This window comes from Salvia miltiorrhiza, chromosome 7 (assembly GCF_028751815.1).
Source record: "Salvia miltiorrhiza cultivar Shanhuang (shh) chromosome 7, IMPLAD_Smil_shh, whole genome shotgun sequence".
Taxonomy (NCBI): Eukaryota; Viridiplantae; Streptophyta; class Magnoliopsida; order Lamiales; family Lamiaceae; genus Salvia; species Salvia miltiorrhiza.
In genome coordinates this window covers 28,335,548-28,355,707 of record NC_080393.1, presented here as the reverse complement: position 1 = coordinate 28,355,707, position 20,160 = coordinate 28,335,548, and the positions used below count along the sequence as shown (strand labels likewise).

General features: G+C 35.6%; 4 protein-coding genes across 4 annotated transcripts; 3 read left to right on the top strand and 1 right to left on the bottom strand.

Moving 5' to 3' along the window:
• The first annotated feature begins 583 nt into the window (after positions 1–583).
• LOC130995805 (protein RETARDED ROOT GROWTH, mitochondrial) lies at positions 584–4,672 on the top strand. The gene is made up of 7 exons (XM_057921234.1): positions 584–1,135; positions 1,423–1,531; positions 2,244–2,403; positions 2,736–2,884; positions 3,079–3,230; positions 3,782–3,896; positions 4,412–4,672. Exons 1-7 carry the CDS (start codon positions 837–839, stop codon positions 4,544–4,546), a joined length of 1,119 nt encoding a protein of 372 aa, XP_057777217.1. The 5' UTR covers positions 584–836; the 3' UTR covers positions 4,547–4,672.
• A 62-nt stretch (positions 4,673–4,734) lies between these two features.
• LOC130995827 (uncharacterized protein At5g01610-like) lies at positions 4,735–6,733 on the bottom strand. Its single transcript, XM_057921278.1, has 3 exons — positions 6,112–6,733; positions 5,746–5,800; positions 4,735–5,295 (listed from the first exon to the last, which is right to left on the bottom strand). Exons 1-3 carry the CDS (start codon positions 6,211–6,213, stop codon positions 4,916–4,918), a joined length of 537 nt encoding a protein of 178 aa, XP_057777261.1. The 5' UTR covers positions 6,214–6,733; the 3' UTR covers positions 4,735–4,915.
• A 1,202-nt stretch (positions 6,734–7,935) lies between these two features.
• Positions 7,936–11,129, top strand: LOC130994033 (protein FAR1-RELATED SEQUENCE 9-like). Its single transcript, XM_057919071.1, has 3 exons — positions 7,936–8,961; positions 9,053–9,185; positions 11,020–11,129. The coding sequence occupies exons 1-3, from the start codon at positions 7,948–7,950 to the stop codon at positions 11,127–11,129; spliced, it is 1,257 nt and encodes a 418-aa protein (XP_057775054.1). The 5' UTR covers positions 7,936–7,947.
• A 4,106-nt stretch (positions 11,130–15,235) lies between these two features.
• LOC130995802 (serine/threonine-protein kinase VIK-like) lies at positions 15,236–19,657 on the top strand. The gene is made up of 11 exons (XM_057921231.1): positions 15,236–15,971; positions 16,319–16,393; positions 16,785–16,901; positions 17,093–17,187; positions 17,498–17,618; positions 17,699–17,778; positions 17,976–18,035; positions 18,232–18,353; positions 18,442–18,527; positions 18,616–18,731; positions 19,203–19,657. The coding sequence occupies exons 1-11, from the start codon at positions 15,684–15,686 to the stop codon at positions 19,327–19,329; spliced, it is 1,287 nt and encodes a 428-aa protein (XP_057777214.1). The 5' UTR covers positions 15,236–15,683; the 3' UTR covers positions 19,330–19,657.
• The last annotated feature ends 503 nt before the right edge of the window (positions 19,658–20,160 follow it).

Here is a 20,160-nt window from a genome sequence, read left to right as displayed (position 1 = left end):
AAATGGATCTTTGAGCCATGCAAAAAGAACAAAACTTTCATGGAAAAATACCTTAAACAATTATTTAGAGGGTCTACCTGTTGGACATTTCTTCCCAGATGCCTCCAAAACTCCGACAAAGTTCAAAAGTTTATTCTCCAGCAAAGTAACCCAAGCTTCTTGAAGAACACTGACACATCTTCCCCCAAGAACTCTATCACCTTTTCTCTCTCGTTTATGAGGTAGAAAGATGAAAAGTTAGGGTTAATGGAAAAATGGGTGACTTTTTGGCGGTAAAAAACGTGCCTCTTGGGTGTCTGAGGAAGAAACGACGTCGTTTCTACCTAAACGACGCCATTTATTGCTTCGTCAAAACGACAACGTCTTGTTTTTGCGTCCGGCGTTGCCAAACTGGAATCCCGGTCGCCATGCCATGCCAACTCAACATTAAGTATGCCGCGTATGTTCGCCGGGGGAAAAATCAAATTAATTACTCCGATAATATATTTACCATCCAATATTAGAAGTTGTGTTATTTTTGTTGAATTCGGTAATTTCTCGTAAAACAAAAAGAAAATGCCGGTAAAAACAAAGGGGGCGGAGGCACAAGAGCATAATTTATCAGGAAGCAATTAATAAAACAGGTGACGGTGAATTGGCTAGGGCTTTTGACCTAAATCCCATTTGAAAATTAGTTGTCTTGAAAATCCTTCAACAGCAACTACAAATATTGACCACAGCAACAGATTTCGCCCTCCTTTTGAGCACCATGCAGAGAATGGAGTGAATTCGAGAAAAAATAAAGGGACAAGAAATTAAACAGCGAGCAAGAATTTTGCCACTGTTTAGCCCAGTGAATGGGGAGATGGAGACTTTCTGTCGCAGTTTCCCGCATCGTATCAGCTTCCAAATCCATTAATAACCCAAACTTGAGCAGGAACCCACGTATTAGATCCCAAATTTCTTCTTTAATTTCAGGGCCCAGGAATCATTTCTCGAGTTTCAGGCCCTTCTCTGCTCTCCCAGCATCTCCACGCTACGTCGAAGAATTTGATGCCAGTAATCACGATTTTGATGCAAATCAGATTTTGGAGGAATTGTTGGAAGATGAAGAGGCTGGCAAAATCTCAGTGAGGGCTTTTTTTCTTTGTACCAGGTTCGTTCTACTGTTTTATTTATTTATAATGAAATGTGACGCTGATATTTATAAGTTTCATTTTTTATTTTTGAAGAAAAAAATAATTGCAGAGCTTATGTGATTGAACTTGTTTTCTGATATTCGTTATGCTTGTTGAAAGTTATGATTTTGTCAGGTGATGATTTTGTTTGTTGTTAGATTCACTCACTTGCACAGTTGCACGTACAATTTCCTCTGTATTTTTTTTCGTTTCTTTTGTCGATGTTGCATCTCGATTTTCGCTCTCAGATTCATGGTTTTGGCAGTGTGGATTTGAAGAGTATGCAAGCTGAGAATTCAAAACATATTATTCCTCCTACATCACGTTCTTCAAATAGTATTGCTCTCAGATTTTGTGGTCCTCCCTGGCAAACTGTAAGTAGAGTTCATATCCTAATGTTTGCTTATTTAACTGATCCTTGCAATTCATCACGATCGCAAAACTCTGTTTCCTTATTTTCCTCCCATCTAGTTGGAAGTTGAGAATTTTTAAAACTTTTCTTTTGGAATAGTATTTCTTGACATTATAGCTACTCCAGAGCAATGGGATCAAGATTCCTGCCATGATGCAGTTCTTATGTTCGGTTTGTTGGAAAAGGAATAGGAGTTAGGGAAAAAGTGGTGAAAATACAGACTAGTGAACAAAATTTAGCGATAGGTGCATTAGAAAGCCTTGAATTGCTACAGAAGACCAGAATGTCTTCATTTTCTTTAGACATAAAAGAGAACTTATATGCATCTCATATATCATAGGCTGCCACCAACCATTGCTATAGTTTCACCATATTCTTTTCTCTTTTTTAATTGTAACCTTGTTGAGTAGGATTCAATACATTTTTTGGAGCCCTGAATGCAACTTGTAACTAGGTTAGAGCGTTATTGATATTGCTATGTATCCATTTCATTGGCCAAAATGGTTTTAATACTTGACAGTGCCACAGTGATATCCATATTATGATGGCTTTGTGTTATCAAAGTTGGTGCTTGTAGATCAAATACCAACTTAAATAAAATGTCGGTTGGTTGTATTCAAAGTAATGCACCAATGCTCTGGGTCAAATATCCTCATTCGAAATGTTGTTGTCAGCAAGGTGCAACTGGAGATGGCATGAGATGCTATCATTACATGATTGTCTACCAGTATGGTTCAGCAATCCTCTTCAATGTGGAAGATCATGAAGTTGACTTCTATTTGCAAGCTGTTAGACGACATGCCTCTGGATTGCTTACAGAAATGAGAAAAGATGGTTAGGCTTTTTCGACTATCTGCATTTTTTGTCTATAGATAAGATGGTCCAGTTGCTTCGGGTGGGGTGGGTGTTTTGCAGCAGGGAATGAGAACACTACGCTTATCATGTAACCTAAGTTAAGTTTTTACCATCAGAGAAACTCATCGACCGTGAAGTCAATATGAGTGCTAGTTGTTCAGTATCAAATCCTTCAATGTCCATGTATGTGTTGCCATATTTTTACTAAATTGACCATGGAAATAAAAAACACTTTTATGATTAGTAGTCCACATTCTACGCATGAATATTGTCAATTTTTTGTTCTAAATGTTGTTTTTTTTTTTCATCAGATTATGCTATAAAAGAGAAGCCTTTGTTGGTTGAGGATATGCAGGGAGGTCCGGATCACATCGTCTTGAAAAATCTAGACATGGATAGCATCCGTATAATTGGCAGTGTTCTTGGACAAAGCATTGCTCTGGACTACTTTGTATCACAGGTAAAGAGATGGATACTACTCTTTAATCTTTACATAAAGATATGCATATGCCACTGCAATATCTCATAGTTTATTGCTACAATGAATGCGATCAGTAGTTAAAAGCAAGCTGCCTTATCAAACCTAACATAATGACCGAACACTGATTTCAAATTCAGAAGATTGTACTCAAAACATATAATTTTGTGTATCAGGTTGATGGTATGGTTGAGGAATTTGCACAGATAAATCGCGCAATGCAGAAAACTGGCACTTTCACTATGGATCGCAAAAGGTTGTTTCAACTTGTTGGGAAGGCTAACTCAAATCTAGCTGATGTGATTCTAAAAGTTGGTATTTTTGAGAGGTAATTTGTAGGTTAATGTTGGTGTAATCATGTCATGGATGTAACTTGCTGAATAGTTATTTAGATTTATCAATATCTCTTTTAGGGTGTGGTCTCTTTGGTTGTAAATTTATCATGAGAAAATGAGGGATGCAAATTTTTTTCGCTTACAAAAGATAATTTCACCCTTTCTCATTCCTTCTTTTCACTCCAATGAGGGATATCACACAAAAAATGAAAGGATATCCCTCCTTGGAGTGAAAAGAAGGAATGGAAGAGGGTGAAATTCTCTGTTGGTAGAAAATGAGGGAAAATAAAGGGAGCAATTTTTTTTATCCCTCCTTTTCTCATGATAAATTTACAAACAAAGAGAACACATTCTTAGTCAATAATTTATGCTCCCAAGGTTATTTCTTTGTAGGGATTTTGATTAGCATATCTGCTTGTCAATTTAAGAAAAAAATTGACCACATGTCAGCATTCTCATTTCACTAGTTACTTTCCGCTGCTTATCTCTTGAGATTTTAGGTAAGAGTGTCAATTACTGAATGTTTATATTGTGCACATTTCAGATCAGAAATTGCTTGGAGGGATGCAAAATATGCACAAATTCTTGACTACCTTCGCGAGGAATACGAGGTTGCACAGCGATTTGGAAATCTTGATTTGAAATTAAAATTTGTTGAGGTATGCATATTTCAGCTCAGATGCTTTATTTTGGATTCTGGGCTGCCCATTCTGACCGTGGGGTATTTGAATTGAAGAGAAGGGGCTGGTAATCAGCATCTCTGTAATCTTATAGTCTGAAAGATGATCAACATCTTAAAATTTGTCTATGACGAGCTTGGAGGTCTTGCTAGTTGCTTATTCCGAAGGAAGCATTTACTTTGAATGATAAACATAGGAGTGTGGATGTGTTGGCCTAGAGATAGAGTGGTTAATACTTGAGGCCAAAGCTCTTTGGAATATTTGTTTCTCCTACCAAAAAAAAAAGATTACATTGGCTAATCCACCACATAGATCACTCAAAATACTCAATTGTATGCAATTTCAATCTAATCTAACGCACAAATAAATGTATGTTGGAGGAGATGTTAGATAGTAGATTGCATGCTCTCTACACCCACTATGTCCCTCTTGTAAAACAATGATTAGGGATATTATGACTTGTAACAATTCTTTCCTCTCTTTTTTTCCTGCAGCATAACATCCATTTTCTTCAAGAAGTGCTCCAAAATCGAAAGTCAGATTTGCTGGAATGGTGCATCATAGTATTGTTGGCATTAGAAAACATAATCTCAATTTATGAGATTGTTAGGGAATCTATAGGAAGTTAAATAGGGGAAAATATGCAATATACACAATTCTTTTGCTGCAGCCAAATTTTTGCTGTCTTATTGTAAGAAAACATTCATTGTGTTATTATTAACACACACTGTTATAATAATTGCTACTATTTCTTTTGCTTTTTCTCCATCGTTGATACGATTAATGTAAATGAATGATCAAATTTGCATGCAATACATTTTTGAGTAACGAACTCTTCAAAATAGATTGAATATGATGCTTCTACAAATGAATCAACTTAAAATGTGATGATGATCCTCCTAATAATATTTGGACCAAGGGAATAACAAAATCCTACCTAGGCCATCATCACCATTGCCAGTAAAAAAACAGAGATATATATCATCAGCATTCTGCCCTCAAAATTCTTCAACTCTAACAGCTTCACGGGGCACGACGTAAGCATCCTTAGGCCTCGACTTCTTAACACCCGCGGTGAAAGAGAGCTTTTCTGACTTGCTGCCCTCAACAGCCGCGCTTGTGACCTTGACCCACACGAGGACCTTTGTCTTCATCCCTTCTATGCCGATGAGCTTACCCTTGAGGAGAATGCATTTGACACGAGGGGCATACCTTAGGACAGACGAGTCCTTGAAGCTCACTTCACAAGCAAAGGGCAAGTGAACAGTCAGCCTCGACTTGGTCTCATCATACTCGTATGCTGTGACGTTGGTCGGGAAAAGGCCCGGTGGCAGATTGTACTCTCGTAGAAGATCAGGCAAGCTTCTTAGTGGTTTTCCTATGGCGGAAGAGATGTCAAGAAAGTTATCTTCATAGATTTGTATCTAACTTGAAGGATAGTGAAATGAAGCATGCTGCATCAGCAGAATGTGTCACAGAAGGAAAATGCAACTAGTATGAAATTAGCAAACAAGAGTACTAAAGTTAGAAAAGAAATTGAAAATTTTGGCATTGTATGAAATAGATACATAGGAAACTGGTTTTTACGTTCTCAATTGAAGATGAATAGAAAGGTTTGAAATCAGTAACTTACACAAACTACAAAAATATGTTAAGCTTGTTAGTTGAATTGAATTCTACACTTTGACTATTGATTGCTTAAGCTTGAAGTTTTTTTTTTTTTTTTTTTTTTTTTGAAAAAGCTTAAGCTTGAAGTTCAAATAGTCTGTTTCGAGTCGCAAGAATAAGAACATATCTCGAGACGTGAGATTTTAAATGAAACGCACACCTTTTAGCTTATCGAAGATCCATTTTGCCTTTTCCTCAACAACGTTTGAGACAGTCTGCAAAATAGGGCAAGTATAAACCATCAATGTATATCTCTAGTGATAAATAGTTCATATTTTTTATGTAATAATCCTTGGCACTCACAAAGACTTTCGTTCCAAAACACAGAGATAAACATACAATACATCCACGAAAATCAGTCAATACCAAAATCTTCACTCATTGACTAATTCTTGAAATCTTATTACAGATTGCAACACATATCACATTCATACAATAAAAAACCCAGAAGAGAAAAGAAAAAACACGACTTCCATTATTTACAAGAAGAAAAAAGGTAGATTTTTAAGGTAATAAAAATACATACAGTGAGATCTTGAGAAATGTTATTGAACTCTTCCTTAGCTTTCTTGGACAGCCAAAAGCTGCCAGCTTTTATGCTCCCCATTTTCACCATTGCTTTTTCCATTCTTCTTCTTCGGGCTCAGAAGCTGCGGGAGAGTGTATTGTAAAATACAGAGGACTGTCTTTTTGTTTTTGTATCTATTTGTTAGTAGTAAATAAAATCTGAGCAGCAGCAGCAAGACGAAGATGAAAAAGGAAGATGAAAAAGGAAAAGTGGTCGCGATTCCCGGTGGAATTTTTTGCTCGTTTCGGTGGGAAAAGCGGTAGCTGGAACCCGATTCTGTTCTTGTTCGAATCGGGCGGGCCCCATGTCTAAAAAAAGTTGTTTTTCCGGATCAAAATTCCCATTTTCTTTTCATTCATGCTCTTCTTTTTATGATTTTCTAATGAATTAGTTGGATAATTCGATTGGGATATGTTCATATAGTCATTTTTTATAAAATTATTAATTATATATCCCTACTTCATAAATTAAAAGTTATTATATGATTAATTTTGGATTAAAGTACAAAAATATTTTTTGTTGATTAGATTTTAATAATTTTAAACTTGATCCCCACCAATTCCTCTCTCTCTTTCTCTCTACGTCGATGTCCAGGAGCAGAATAATCGCACTGCGGCGACCAGAAAAAGGAAGTACCACAACCTCCACCACTCTCGTCAGTACGAGCTCTAGGATTGTGTTAATCTTATTTTCTTTTTGTTGTTAGAATGTATATTGTTCTTTTTTAAATGAATAGATGACTAGTATTCATGATTTATGTTAGTATAGTATTCTTGGTGTTTTGAAATTTATTTTATTGATATTGCGTTCAGATTATACACAGTGTAATAGACTAATAGTAATAAGACATTCTAGCAACAAAAAGAAAATCGAATATCTTGATCCTAGGACTCGTACCGACGAGAGTAGAGGAGGTTGTGGTACTTCCTCTTCCTCCTCAATGGCCAACGACGTATCGCGGTCAAACTCGGTGTCACTCATTTCACCAGAATTATGCTCTTGGACATCGATGTAGAAGAGGTGGGAGACGAGAGAGAAAGTTGATTAAGTGGGATAGGTGGGACCAAAATTGAATAATACAATCTTATAAATTAGATGGGCGTTTACATTAAAGGATTAGTCTTGATAGATAAAATAGTAAGATCAATCTCTGGTTTACTTTGATGAGGTGACACTTTGAGATTTTCTAAGGTCCTTGATTATTTTTTATCATTTAAACTACTTTTGTTTGATTCTTATCCCATTAAAAATATGGGATTATAGAAATTATACTTTTGAGGATAAAAATACTCAATCATGCAAAATAAGCGTCTTTTAAAGATATTTTTGTACTTTAACCTCTGAAGACCATATAACTTCTAGACTGTGTTTGGTAGCAGTTCGGATCCCCTGTCCCCACTCCCCTGTCCCAACCAAATACTGCGTCGTTTTGCCCATAATAAGTGTGCCCTTTTAATTACTCAAAATATGCTGATACTAAATTAATAATTCAACTCACTAGTGAAGCACAGCTCGGCTCAAGCAAGCCGTGACCTTCATCTTTCTATTTTTTTTTCTCCAACGCGAAATTTATATTTTTCTTTCCTTTAACAGATTGAATCCATATCCGATTTCTTTGGAAATTTTGTATCTCCACCGAAAAAATGGGGATTTCATCTGCATCACATGATTTGGCAAAGGATATTCATCATCAATCAATCTTTTCGGTCCATCGTTTGTTCTTCTTCTTCTTCTTCGCCAAATTCCATAATCAATATTCAGTGCTTTTATTCTGCCATTGCAGCATGGGACAATATGTTGAAAAAGTATGGACTTGAAGATAATGATTGGTTGAGGCGAATGTTTAAACTAAAAGAAAAATGGGCCTTAGTCTATGGACGACAAATGTTTTGTGCTGATATGACTACCACCCAAAGAAGTGAGAGCGTGAATAGTATTGTGAAAAGGTATGTCAACTACAAGCACAAGTTCTTAGAATTTTTTAATCACTTCCAAAGACTTCTTGAAGATCGTAGATATGAAGAACTAAAAGCTGATTTCAAAGCAAATACAAGCATTCCATCTATGGTGTATCCGGTTGAGATTTTGAAGCACGCAACTAGTATTTATACCCCTGAAGTATACAAAAAGTTTGAGCAGGAGTGGTATAAATCCCATGATTCGAGTTTGGAATGCTTTGATGACGATGGTTTTCTGGGCAGATATAAAGTTACCCCTCATAATAAGATTCATAGCCATATAGTTACATTTGATTCATCAAGTGGAAAAACTAAATCTAGTTGCAGAAAGTTTGAATTTGCTAGAATTTTGTGTTCTCATATTTTGAAGGTATTCACCATGAAAAACGTTATGAAGATCTCAAGTGAATACATCATGAAAAGATGGACACGACAAGCAAAAGTTGGATTTATTGGAGAGTCAAATCTCAATAAATTCAACTCGGATCCAAAAGTACTTCAAAATCTACGATATAAAGAATTATGTGGGTTGTATGTTCAGTTGGTTACAAAAGCTTCTGAGGATGAAGATACTTACAGACTTGTAAAAGATGGTATTTTGAAGATGTTTGATATGGTGGATAGCAGATTGCAAGGTCAAGAGTTAGATCAACATGGAGATCAAACAAGTTTGTTATTAAATGAGACTGAATTACAAACTAATGAAAGAAACACTTGTGGAGCCAAAGGTATAAAGTCTAAAAATAAGACAACTTCAGGGAAAAGACTTAGAGGTGGCTTAGAAAGAGGTTCAAGAAAAAAGAAAGTGGGGCGAAAAGAAGTCCAGCGTTTATCCTCTGATAATTTGGAGGTTAGCATCTATAATGTGTTGATAATTTTTCTAGATACATTGTCAATTTATTTATATTTTTGTTTTAATTTTATTTGTTGTTATGGAATAGGGTGTCCAAGGAAATCATGACATTGTTTCTGATTTGCCCTCTGTACCTTATCAAGGGGTAAATGAAATTCAGGTTTATGCTAATATTTTTTTAGTGAAAGTCTTCTTGTTAATTTTTGTAATATACTCCCTCCGTCCCACTAGACTTGGCACACTTGCCTTTTTTGTTTGTCCCACTAGAATTGGCACTTTCCTAAAATAGCATGTGGTCTCTACTTTCTCTACTCACATAAAATAAGTGGACCCTACCAACTTTACACTCTCCTCCCTTTATTCTTAATCTCCGTGCCCAACTCAAAAGTGCCAAGTCTAGTGGGACGGAGGGAGTATTTTATTAGAATAAAATCACAGGCCCTTATTCATTTTCTCTTTTTGCATGGTCCTTCGTTATTGACCAATATAGTGTTTTGAAGATTATAAGTAGTGTCCTCTGTACCAGAATATCATTTTGCTATTTTGCCTATTTTGTTATGTTTTAAAGATTGTTGGTAATGTACTGTGATACACTTCTCTGTTTTACTTCTAGCTTGCAGTTTCTTGATTGATTGTTTTGTAACTTGTAAAACTCTTGGAATATAATGGTGTGCTAGTATCATTGAGGTTGAGTGGTGTATCTCTTACCTCAAATTTCAACTATTTTTTTGTGAGATTTGGATACGAAGATAACTTGTTGATGATGTTAATTGTTATTAAGTTAGAGTAGAATCATAGTCCCTTATTCCTTAATTTTGATAGCATATTGTCTGATCTTATTTTTGGTAAATTTGTAGCTCTAATATTTTTATTTATTGATAGCAGGATTTTTCTGCAAGTTCGAGTTATCAAAATTTTGGTGGATCCCCGTTATCAATGAGCATGGCTAGCTTACTATTGATAATGTCTTTTTTAAAACATCATTAGTGTCGATTTATGATGTCTTCTTGCATTTCATTGAAAGATGTTATTTTTTAGGACTTTAGTTGATGTTTCACCTATTTAGATTAGAAAGCTAAGTATTTTTGGTGTAGCTCATTTCATTGTTTTTGTTTCAGGCACAACAACCACTCGACTTTGACCCTTTTCAAACATATGACTCGCAACAACACATTAATGCCAATAAATGAGCTCATGAAGTCACTCGAGAATCGACAAACTGAAAAACTCGATTAAGAACGCATTATTGTTTTTCCTTTACTGGTTGAATTTATAATGTGTTTTGATCTTGTATAGCTTTGTTGTATTCGTCAGTTTGTTATAGCTATATCCCCGATTGAAAATTTGAAACTTTAGCGTTATACATTAATTTTGCACAATCCAATTGTTGAATCGATTTTTTAATGGATTTATATGATCATTATGTTTGGATAATAGATTGATGCATTGAGTACTAGTGAGTTCATTTTTGCTTTATTGGGAGTTTGGGTTCAGGAATAGTAGTGAGTCAAGCTGTTTCACTAGCTATTTGGGATCTCACTTTGTAGGTTGAGAGAATAATTTCTCATGTAGAGTATAGTTTACCAGCATACGAAACTCTTCTGTGAGGTCAATATCAATGGCTTTCCAACATTATGGATTGCTTTTATGTTTCAATATTCTCAAGTGTTTCCGGGTCTCAGGTGCTTTCATGACGGCAGAAGTGCTGACTAGAAGGCTTTTGCTTGTGTAATTAACATGACTGGCCTTACACCAGATATGTCAACAATCTAATAGTAGTAGTAGCACGTGTTAAATTCTACCATTTCCAGATCATGCATGTATTCATTGATCAAAATTTTTAAGACAAACACAAATATCTTGGTCTCTCTACTTATTCAGAATAGACTAATTTCTTTCTGGGACCAAAATGACTATGTATTAAGAAATGTAGTCTCTTAAAAAATAAGGCTTTGGCACGTCTCACCACCACTCTCTTTTAAGGGCTTATGTATAATCTAATTTACAAGAATGCTTTATATGAAACAACTTTTTCTGTGCTTTTCAAAAACAAAGAATTGATGCTGGCATTAGGAGTACTTCCAATACTACAGAACATGATTGTTGATACTGATTCTGTTGGAGCAGCTACAGCTCTTTACCTGAATCTTTCGTGCCCTGAGTAGGCCAAGTCCATTAAGATGTTTTTTCCCATTAAGATTTTTGGCAAGAAAACAATAATAAAAGACAGTGAAGCAAAGAAACTGTAATGCTTTTCCCCATTAAGATTTGTGAATTCACATCAAGAACAAAGGCAAAAGCATCAAAGAACTAACACCAGCATCAAAAGCAAGCTCATGATTCTTCTCTTTATTTATAGAATCACTCCCCATTCACTCATGGTGCAGCAGAGAAACAACTTGTCTAGGTAAATTGAACAGGCCTTTCTCTTCAAATGGCGAAGTCCATTCCCGAGAGGCAGAAACAATTGGGTCATTAGAACTTAACACATCGTTGCTGCAGCATTCCCATTGGATATACCGAGCCTCGTAGCGGTGGACTTCATATGAACTAGTATACCAACTCATAGCCATAGGACCAGGAGAAGACGAGCTAATACTTGTGCTAGGAGCCTGCTTTGCATTAATAGCTTGAGCACCATCGCCTCCTACAGCTGATCCTATAATCCCATCAGCTGGTTCAACCTTGTTTTGACTGCGGGTGATCACACGGCATTCCTTCTGCAAACTTAAGCCAAACATCATTGAGTCTGTCCTCAAAGTGTGCTGGTGCTGTAGCTAATCAAAAAATGAACCCTTTTTCCCCTTCTGCAGAAATCACAACAAATTTTTTCCAGATGAAATGAATGTTCAATCGCTGATTAGTCATACTCTACAAGAATGATTAAGATACATGAAATAAGTATTTGTCACATTTTCCCCTCCAAAATAGAAGCATCAGTCTTCTGATTAGGTCTAACACCAAAGAGCAGTAAATAAATGGATTTCATGATTTAATTAGTGGGCAATTAGCCACAATAGTTCAAGTTAATCAACAATCTATGCAAATTAAGTTTAATATCGAAACAAATTTTCAAAATCAAGCAAATTTTTTCAGGTTACATTTTCATATGATTTCAGCAGAAAAGAAATCGTTACTGACCAACTCAAGAGACATTATACTTGATTGAAATACCACGAATAACAAAAAAAAAAGCTTACCCATCTTTTGAATGTAAATTATTCGATTGCGCCGAAGACTGAATATGTTCCCCACACTAAGTTGGTTCTTGTTGGAAGAATAATAGCAGAGAAAATCGAGTATGGAAGTTTGTGAAGATGAAGAAAAAATTGAAGCAAGACGAAGACTGATTTTGGATGAAGAAAAAATTTGAAGCAAATCCCGTGTAGAAGATGAAAGTCTCTCGATTTTGTGGAGAAAGAAATGTTTTCAAATGGAAAGAGAAAAATTCGATCTGTGGTGTAGGAGAGAGAAAAGAGAAATAGATGAAGATCACGGCTTGCTTGAGCCGAGCTGTGCTTCACTAGTGAGTTGAATTATTAATTTAGTATCAGCATATTTTGAGTAATTAAGTGGGCGCACTTATTATGGGCAAAACGACGCAGTATTTGGTTGGGACAGGGAGTGGGACAGGGGAGTGGGGACAGGGGATCCGAACTGGTTTGGTAGGGTAGTTTAGACCATATTAGTCAAGTATCATGGGTTATTCGGTTGTTTGGTCGCTTAGATATCTAAGCACTTAGGCTCGAGAAAAGGACAAGGCCCGTTTAAAAATCACTGTTCCACCTTGTATATGTATCCAACGCTCACCCCCAATTACAGATTCCATGATTCTACAGTAATCAAGATTAGAGTTTGAAGTTACCATCTTATCCCTGCAAATACACCACCACCACCACCACCGCCCCCGTGGACCCCCACCCTTGCTGTCCACAAAATAGAACAAGAAATGGGGCAGAGATACTGGGGCATGGCGACAGCGGTGCGATTGGAGCATGGCGGCGCAATTGGGTAGTGTAATTAGGAGACGAAAGCATTGGTGGACGGAAGAGTGTTGGGGGGCGGCTTTCACCTATTGGGGGTGGAAGAGTGAATTTTTCCCATTCAGTCGATATATTTTGCTCCAGGAAAAAAAGGGGTGGGGGAGACGTGTTGGGAAGCGGTGGAGTGTTGGGAGGCGACTGAGTCAATGAAAACATTGGGGACGGTGAAATCGACGGAAACTTCAACAATAATTTTTTGTATATTTGAGAAGAAGAAAAGGGTGGGGGGGTTGGGGGGGGGGGGGGAGCCTGAGAAGAAGAAATGGGGTGGGGGGTTGGGGGATGCAGTACATGTTCTATAAATAAAGGGGTGGGGGTTGGGACTTTGGATACGTATGCTGATAATTTTTTTTAATTTATTAAATTAATGTCAAAAAGATAATTTATTAGTTTAATCTTATATTATATATTATCTACCAAACAAAATATTAGTTACCTTAAAAATTGTATTTTAACTATCAAGATTTTTTATTGCTCGTGCCGATTTGGCTTGATAAGAAGTTCGTCTTTCCCTTCAAAAAAAAAACTATCAAGATTTGGAGGTCAGACTTTCCTACCTAGCTTTCGAATATTGCTCGTGCCGATTTGGCTTGATAAGAAGTTCGTCTTTCCCTTAAAAAAAAAACTATCAAACACAAATATATTATACTTATCATTTATTATCTGTAATATCTATCTTGACTTAAATTATCTTGTCATATCCTAACATACCTATAAAACGGGGCCTTAAATTATGAACTAGGACTATATAATTTTATAAAAATGACTATATAAACACATCCCTCTAGTATAAATGTGACCACATTATAATAAACAACTTATTTTTCTTCCTTTAGTTGGAGACACGGCTTAAATAGTTAAATGAAAATGATTATGGAACTATTCCCGTGACTGCTAGCTATTTGGATAAAGATCAAATAACTTGACATGGACATCATTTAAAAAGGATTCTTAATAGGTGGCTAACATTATATAAAACGTGAGGAGAACATACAAATATTAATCTTGGATTTATTTTGATAAATTTATTTTATTGAATCGTCTCATATTATAGAGAAGTGCATAAACAATTTTCGATTGTGAGCTCATCTTCTCCGCCAATTTAAAGTTTGCATAAATAAACATGAATCCGATTATCTATACTAAATTACTAATAATCTATACTAATAAAAAAATGCCTTATATACTAATAATCTATACTAATAGAGAAAGAGCTTAAGGCAGTTTAAAGCAAAATTCGAGGATTGCTACTTTACCCTTATTATATATTTATTATTATATTTATAAAATATAAATCTATTTTGATATACATTTATTTGTCACCCAAATTTATAAAGAATACTTTATATCTATAGCTATTGATAAGACTTATAAATAAATATATCCATCCAATAAATTATCTAATAAAAGTAATGAATTAATAGATTTTTTTAAATATTAGATTATCAATTAAAATATCATTAATTACACGTACAACGTACGTTCTTTCTGCTAGTAATAGAAAAAGAGCATAAGACAGTCTAAGACACAACTTGTTGATTGCCTATTTTACCCAATTATATATTTATTATTATATTTATAAAATATAAATTTATTTTAATATACATTTATTTGTCATCCAAATCTATAAAGAATACTTTATATCTATAGCTATTGAGCCTAAGGCAGACTAAGACACAATTTGTGGATTGTCTATTTGACCCCTATTTTATATTTATTATTATATTTATAAAATATAAATTTATTTTGATACACATTTATTTGTCACCCAAATCTAAAAGAATATTTTATATCTATAACTATTAATAAGGCTTATAAATAAATATATCCATTCAATAAATTATCTAATAAAAGTAATGATTTAATAAAAAAATTTAAGCAATAGATTACCAATTAAAATAATATTAATTAACGTACGTGTTCTTTGTGTTAGTATAAATAAAAGGCAGATAATTAATGGTTTCATAGGTTTTTATTTTTTTAGGTAATAGGAAGTTTCTCGGAGAGTATTTCTATAGTATTTTGGGTATATTCTTATTTCTTACTCCAAGCTTAATCTAGTCTCTTTTCACTTTTACACGATCTCGAAAATCTCATCCGAACCTATTTTTTTTCATTATTAATTTTGTGATCGTTATCTTTATAGCAAAGAGTTGTTGAATTATTCTAAAACAATACTCCCACTATATAACTCTCGTAAGGAGAAGCAATTCCATTTTGTTTTTTTTGTTTTTTTTTTTAGGGAATTCCATTTTGGTTTTAAAATTGTCAACTATACATATCTTCACAATACTACGACTATGAAAAAGTCAATTTTTATTTTAATATTGTTAAAATATAGTCAACTTCATTAAAGAAAAAAAATGTAGGAGTGTAATGTATTTACACATTATATAGACATGCGACCATTTTCCAATTCCAATAGTTTTTCAAGTGATCCATAACGTTTAGTCATAATTTCCAAATATATTAATTTGGTGTCCTTTTCTTTTTGCAAGCTTAAGTTCTAAGGAAAATCCATTTTTACATACTATATTGTTTTTCAATTTTATTTGTTTTTAGATCTTTAACAAAAATCAGTTTTTCCGTTGATCATTAAAATCTGAGGGGCGCGAGACTAAGAAACTGAAGTGCCGAAGACCATCGGAAAAAATCTATCGCGGAAAATTCCGGCCGATGAGCGGGAGCAGCGGCAGCTCCGGCGGCGTAGCACCGGCGGAGAGGGAGAAGAAGAAGGAGAAGGCGCGGGTGAGCAGGACGTCTCTGATTCTGTGGCACGCACATCAAAACGACCTCGCGGCCGTGAGAAGGCTTTTGGAGGAGGATCCCTCGCTGGTGAACGCCAGAGACTACGATAATCGGACTCCTCTCCACGTCGCGGCGATCCACGGCTGGGTCGACGTTGCCAAGTGTCTTCTCGAGTACGAAGCTGACGTTAACGCGCAGGATCGATGGAGGAACACGGTGAGGGTTTTATCTTAATTTGTGCATGCAGCTTTTGATGGGTGAATTGGGAATTTGGGATGGCGTGCTTGGGTAAATGTTGAGTGCATCTGTGAGTTGATTTCGGGGGAGTTTTCTGTTTCCGAGTTTTTTATTCATAATTCTGTTGGTCTGATTGATTCAGAGTGAGTTGATACTGCCCTTTTATGAAGATATCTTTTTCTTTTTCTCTCATTTTTTGGTTTGATACTGTCTGTTTCAATTGTATTTGACTCGTGATATGCATTTCTTTTGCTGAAAATATTATCTGATATTTCTCCACTGAATGACTGAGTTTTTCTATCTGAATTTTGTAATCGCCATAACAGCCTTTAGCTGATGCTGAAGGAGCAAAAAGATCTCGGATCATTGTATTACTAAAGTCGTATGGAGGGCTGTCTTATGTAAGTTCCTCCCTTTATTATTTTTAAACTTACAATCTTGAAGATTTTTTGTGAAGGGTTTTCGGCAAGACTTGTTTCTGAATGCACAAAGATTTTATTGGATATTATTTGGTTTAAGCATTTGCTGATATCCTCTGTTCCCCCTTTTACCTTATATCTTGATGTTAAGTCGGAGCTTTTCCATTTCTCAACAATCCTTGGAACTGGACATTGATATCATGGGATATCATCATTTTTATGGTCGATACTGGCTGACCTAAATGAACCATCATTTGATAAGATGAGATGGCTGAATTATTAGAATGATTTAGTGTTTATGTTTTTCTCATCTTACTCTTTTGAACCCATTCTATAGTTTCTTAGCTTGATTCTCGAGTGGGGCATATTGCAGGGCCAGAGTGGAAGCCATTTTGAGCCAAGGCCTGTTGCACCCCCTCTACCTAATAAGTGCGACTGGGAAATCGAGCCTTCTGAGCTAGACTTCGCAAGCTCGACTCTGATAGGGAAGGTCTGAATTCATTTGCAGAATACTAATGAATGTTTACTGCTTGAAGCAACAAGCCTATTTGCTAACACTTTAAGAGATTGCTACACCATATGAAATCAACAATTTCTTTGTAGATCATAATTTGGAAAGCATTGCTCTTGTTTTTCAAACATTTCTGAAAGCTCTTTGCTGATGACAACATATATTTTTAGGGCTCTTTCGGGGAGATACTAAAAGCGGGTTGGCGAGGAACACCTGTCGCTGTCAAACGCATCCTGCCCAACCTTTCAGATGATAAATTGGTGATGTATGTCTCGCAATCTTCCTTAGTAATGATCACATTTTTACAGTGTGAAACTTCCTTTCAATTGTTCAATTCTAAATACAATGACTAGTGTGCTTTTTCATGCATTTTCTGATTCCTGAATGGAGCTTGTGCTCATACAACAGTGGCATATAAGCTTCTGGGTCAGAACTTGTTTTAAAGAGTGTGCAATTTCTTTTAGTTTGGCCATTCAATGCATTAATTTGAAGTTTTTGAGTTGACACCACATTATATGTTACTTCTGGCCTTTTCTTCCTAACATTCAGATAGTTATCTCTTGCTCTAAATTCAGCCAGGACTTCAGGCATGAGGTCAATTTGCTTGTGAAGCTTCGTCATCCAAATATTGTCCAGTTTTTAGGAGCTGTTACTGAAAGGAAGCCCTTAATGTTGGTTACAGAATACTTGAGAGGGGTACTATCCTTGTTGGAAATATATCTTTTCAAATATGGAAAGTTCATATGATCTCAGCCCTGTTTTATAATCGTTTATAGGGTGATCTGCATCAGCATCTAAAGGGAAAAGGGTCCCTCAGTCCATCAACTGCGGTCAATTTTGCACTAGATATTGCCAGGTATTTGATTTAATTATTAATCTTTCACGCTGTTTTGTAAAGAAAATCAGTTTGAAGCATCATCCATTTTTCAACCGCTGAATCTATTACTTTGGAAAGACTAGTCCTTCAATTTTGTTGCATGAGAGAGAAACATCTGTTAGATACATTGAATTTGTAGCATAATAATCTGATTTTGGCAATTTTTCTTTGGGCAGAGGCATGGCTTATCTCCACAGTGAGCCAAATGTTATAATACACAGAGATTTGAAGCCAAGGTTAGTTGCTTTTATGGTGGTAAAAGTGTAAATGAGCTTCTTAATACATCTACATTATGCTGCCTCTTATTGTATCACACAAAATACATGTCGACAATTAGTGTGAATGATTTTATAAATCTCTATGATGAACCCAGAGGTTTCCTGCTTCCCTTCTAAGCTTCCAAGGCAATATCTGTGTATGGTTTGTTTCCAGGAACGTTCTTCTTGTCAACTCAAGTGCCGACCATCTAAAAGTAGGAGATTTTGGGTTAAGCAAGCTCATAAAGGTGCAACATTCTCACGATGTGTACAAATTGACTGGCGAGACTGGAAGCTGTGAGTAACTATTTAGAAATGCTTTTCATTCACTGCTGGAAGTTATGGTTTGTCCTTAACAGTTTACCTTTCTCTGTGATTTCAATAGATCGTTATATGGCGCCCGAAGTTTTCAAGCACCGGAAGTATGATAAGAAAGTTGACGTGTACTCTTTCGCAATGATACTATATGAGGTATTTTTATTTTATTTAATCCAACAAGAAAATTATATGAGGTATTTGTGTGTCGTCAAATCCAACATGAAGGGTTATACCATTGCAGATGCTTGAAGGTGAGCCACCAATGTCGGCTTATGAACCATATGAAGCTGCCAGATATGTGTCTGAAGGACACAGACCAATGTTTAGGGCAAAAGGCTACACACCTGAATTGAGAGAGTAAGTAGCTCTGGATATGAAATAGTGAACTAGCAATATATGAAATGAGGATGGTAACAGCTCATGTAATAAGCACAAATGGGTAAAATATTAAAGAATTTCATTTTTTATAAAAGAAATCTGATGAGATTGCTGCATGTTGACATGAACATAGACAATATATTATTCACTGTCATTAGAACAATGCTAGAAGCGTTCCTTGAACTGTAGACCTTGGATAATCATAGCAATGTTTAGTCACAGAAGATCAGACTTCAGCAAAAGATGCTTTTCTTGAGATATATATTTTTATGAACCTACACACAAGGATTTGCACCTTCCTGTAATGTTGGTTTTTGAGGAGCAAGTAGCCACAAGGCATACATTGTTGTTTCCTATATCTGCTTTGACATGAAATGACTGAGTTCACCATCCTTATAATCTGAGGCAGAGTACATGAGTACTTATATTCTCATTCGATTTTTTCTTTAGGCTAACGGAGCAGTGCTGGGCACCAGACATGAATCAGAGACCTCCCTTCTTGGAGATTTTGAAGAGACTTGAAAAGATTAAGGAAGCGCTGCCATCTGATCATCACTGGCACCTCTTTTCATCTTAGCTGAGCTGCTCATTTGTATGTACGCAAACTAATTTCTCTGTTTCAATTTGCAGCAGAACGTGTGGGTTTGTGAATAGATTACAGCAAAGGTTAGCTACACTTGTTCAGCTGTATGAAGTTTATTTTTGACATTGGGGAATCTTCATCTCGCAAATGCTTATGTTGTCAGGTTCCCCAACTTCTTACACCCATTAGTAACTCCAATAGTCATGTTGTTTATCTTTCTTAATTTATTTGATTTTTACACCGGTTGTGGCTGATATATTCAACAGTTTGATGGAGTGAATTTTGAAATTTATTCAAATTGTAAAGCTCATATTCTGGTTTCTCTCTTGGGATTCTGTCTGATATATTCAAGTTTGTAAAGCTCGTATATACAAATACATGCAGATAAAGAAAAATGAATAAATACATTATTTTATTAAAACTTTGGCTATTCCAGGAATATGGAGACAATTATTCTTGTTACTGCACTAATGAGAAAGCTCCTAATTTCTGAAAAAGGTCCATAACGAAATACTCCCTCCGTCCCACGAAGCATGACACAGTTTCTTTTTTGGTCTGTCCCACGAAGCATGACACGTTTTTAAAAATGACAAAAAATTTACCCTTTTATTCACATTTTACTTTTTCACTTACCACATTTAACACACAAAATATCAATTTCTTAATTTCCGTGCCGAAAAGAAGTGTGTCATGCTTCATAGGACGGAGGGAGTATTCCAAATCTTTAAAGAAAAGAAGTGTGTCATGCTTCATAGAACGGAGGGAGTATTCCAAATCTTTAAAGAAAGTACCGATATTACGAAATTCCAGTGAAAAACCGTTCAG

What these genes read in the sequence shown, in the direction of transcription:
- LOC130995827 (XM_057921278.1), bottom strand. Translation starts at nt 6,213, where the DNA reads ATGGAAAAAGCAATGGTGAAAATGGGGAGCATAAAAGCTGGCAGCTTT. An exon ending in ACATTTCTCAAGATCTCACT is followed by an intron (nt 5,801 to 6,111) that starts GTATGTATTTTT and finishes CCTATTTTGCAG; the next exon opens with ACTGTCTCAAACGTTGTTGA. An exon ending in GATCTTCGATAAGCTAAAAG is followed by an intron (nt 5,296 to 5,745) that starts GTGTGCGTTTCA and finishes CTTCCGCCATAG; the next exon opens with GAAAACCACTAAGAAGCTTG.
- LOC130994033 (XM_057919071.1), top strand. Translation starts at nt 7,948, where the DNA reads ATGTTGAAAAAGTATGGACTTGAAGATAATGATTGGTTGAGGCGAATG. An exon ending in TATCCTCTGATAATTTGGAG is followed by an intron (nt 8,962 to 9,052) that starts GTTAGCATCTAT and finishes GTTATGGAATAG; the next exon opens with GGTGTCCAAGGAAATCATGA. An exon ending in TTTTGTAATATACTCCCTCC is followed by an intron (nt 9,186 to 11,019) that starts GTCCCACTAGAC and finishes TCAAAAACAAAG; the next exon opens with AATTGATGCTGGCATTAGGA.
- LOC130995802 (XM_057921231.1), top strand. Translation starts at nt 15,684, where the DNA reads ATGAGCGGGAGCAGCGGCAGCTCCGGCGGCGTAGCACCGGCGGAGAGG. An exon ending in CACAGAGATTTGAAGCCAAG is followed by an intron (nt 18,036 to 18,231) that starts GTTAGTTGCTTT and finishes GTTTGTTTCCAG; the next exon opens with GAACGTTCTTCTTGTCAACT. An exon ending in GACTGGCGAGACTGGAAGCT is followed by an intron (nt 18,354 to 18,441) that starts GTGAGTAACTAT and finishes TGATTTCAATAG; the next exon opens with ATCGTTATATGGCGCCCGAA.
- LOC130995805 (XM_057921234.1), top strand. Translation starts at nt 837, where the DNA reads ATGGGGAGATGGAGACTTTCTGTCGCAGTTTCCCGCATCGTATCAGCT. An exon ending in GTGGTCCTCCCTGGCAAACT is followed by an intron (nt 1,532 to 2,243) that starts GTAAGTAGAGTT and finishes TGTTGTTGTCAG; the next exon opens with CAAGGTGCAACTGGAGATGG. An exon ending in TACAGAAATGAGAAAAGATG is followed by an intron (nt 2,404 to 2,735) that starts GTTAGGCTTTTT and finishes TTTTTTCATCAG; the next exon opens with ATTATGCTATAAAAGAGAAG.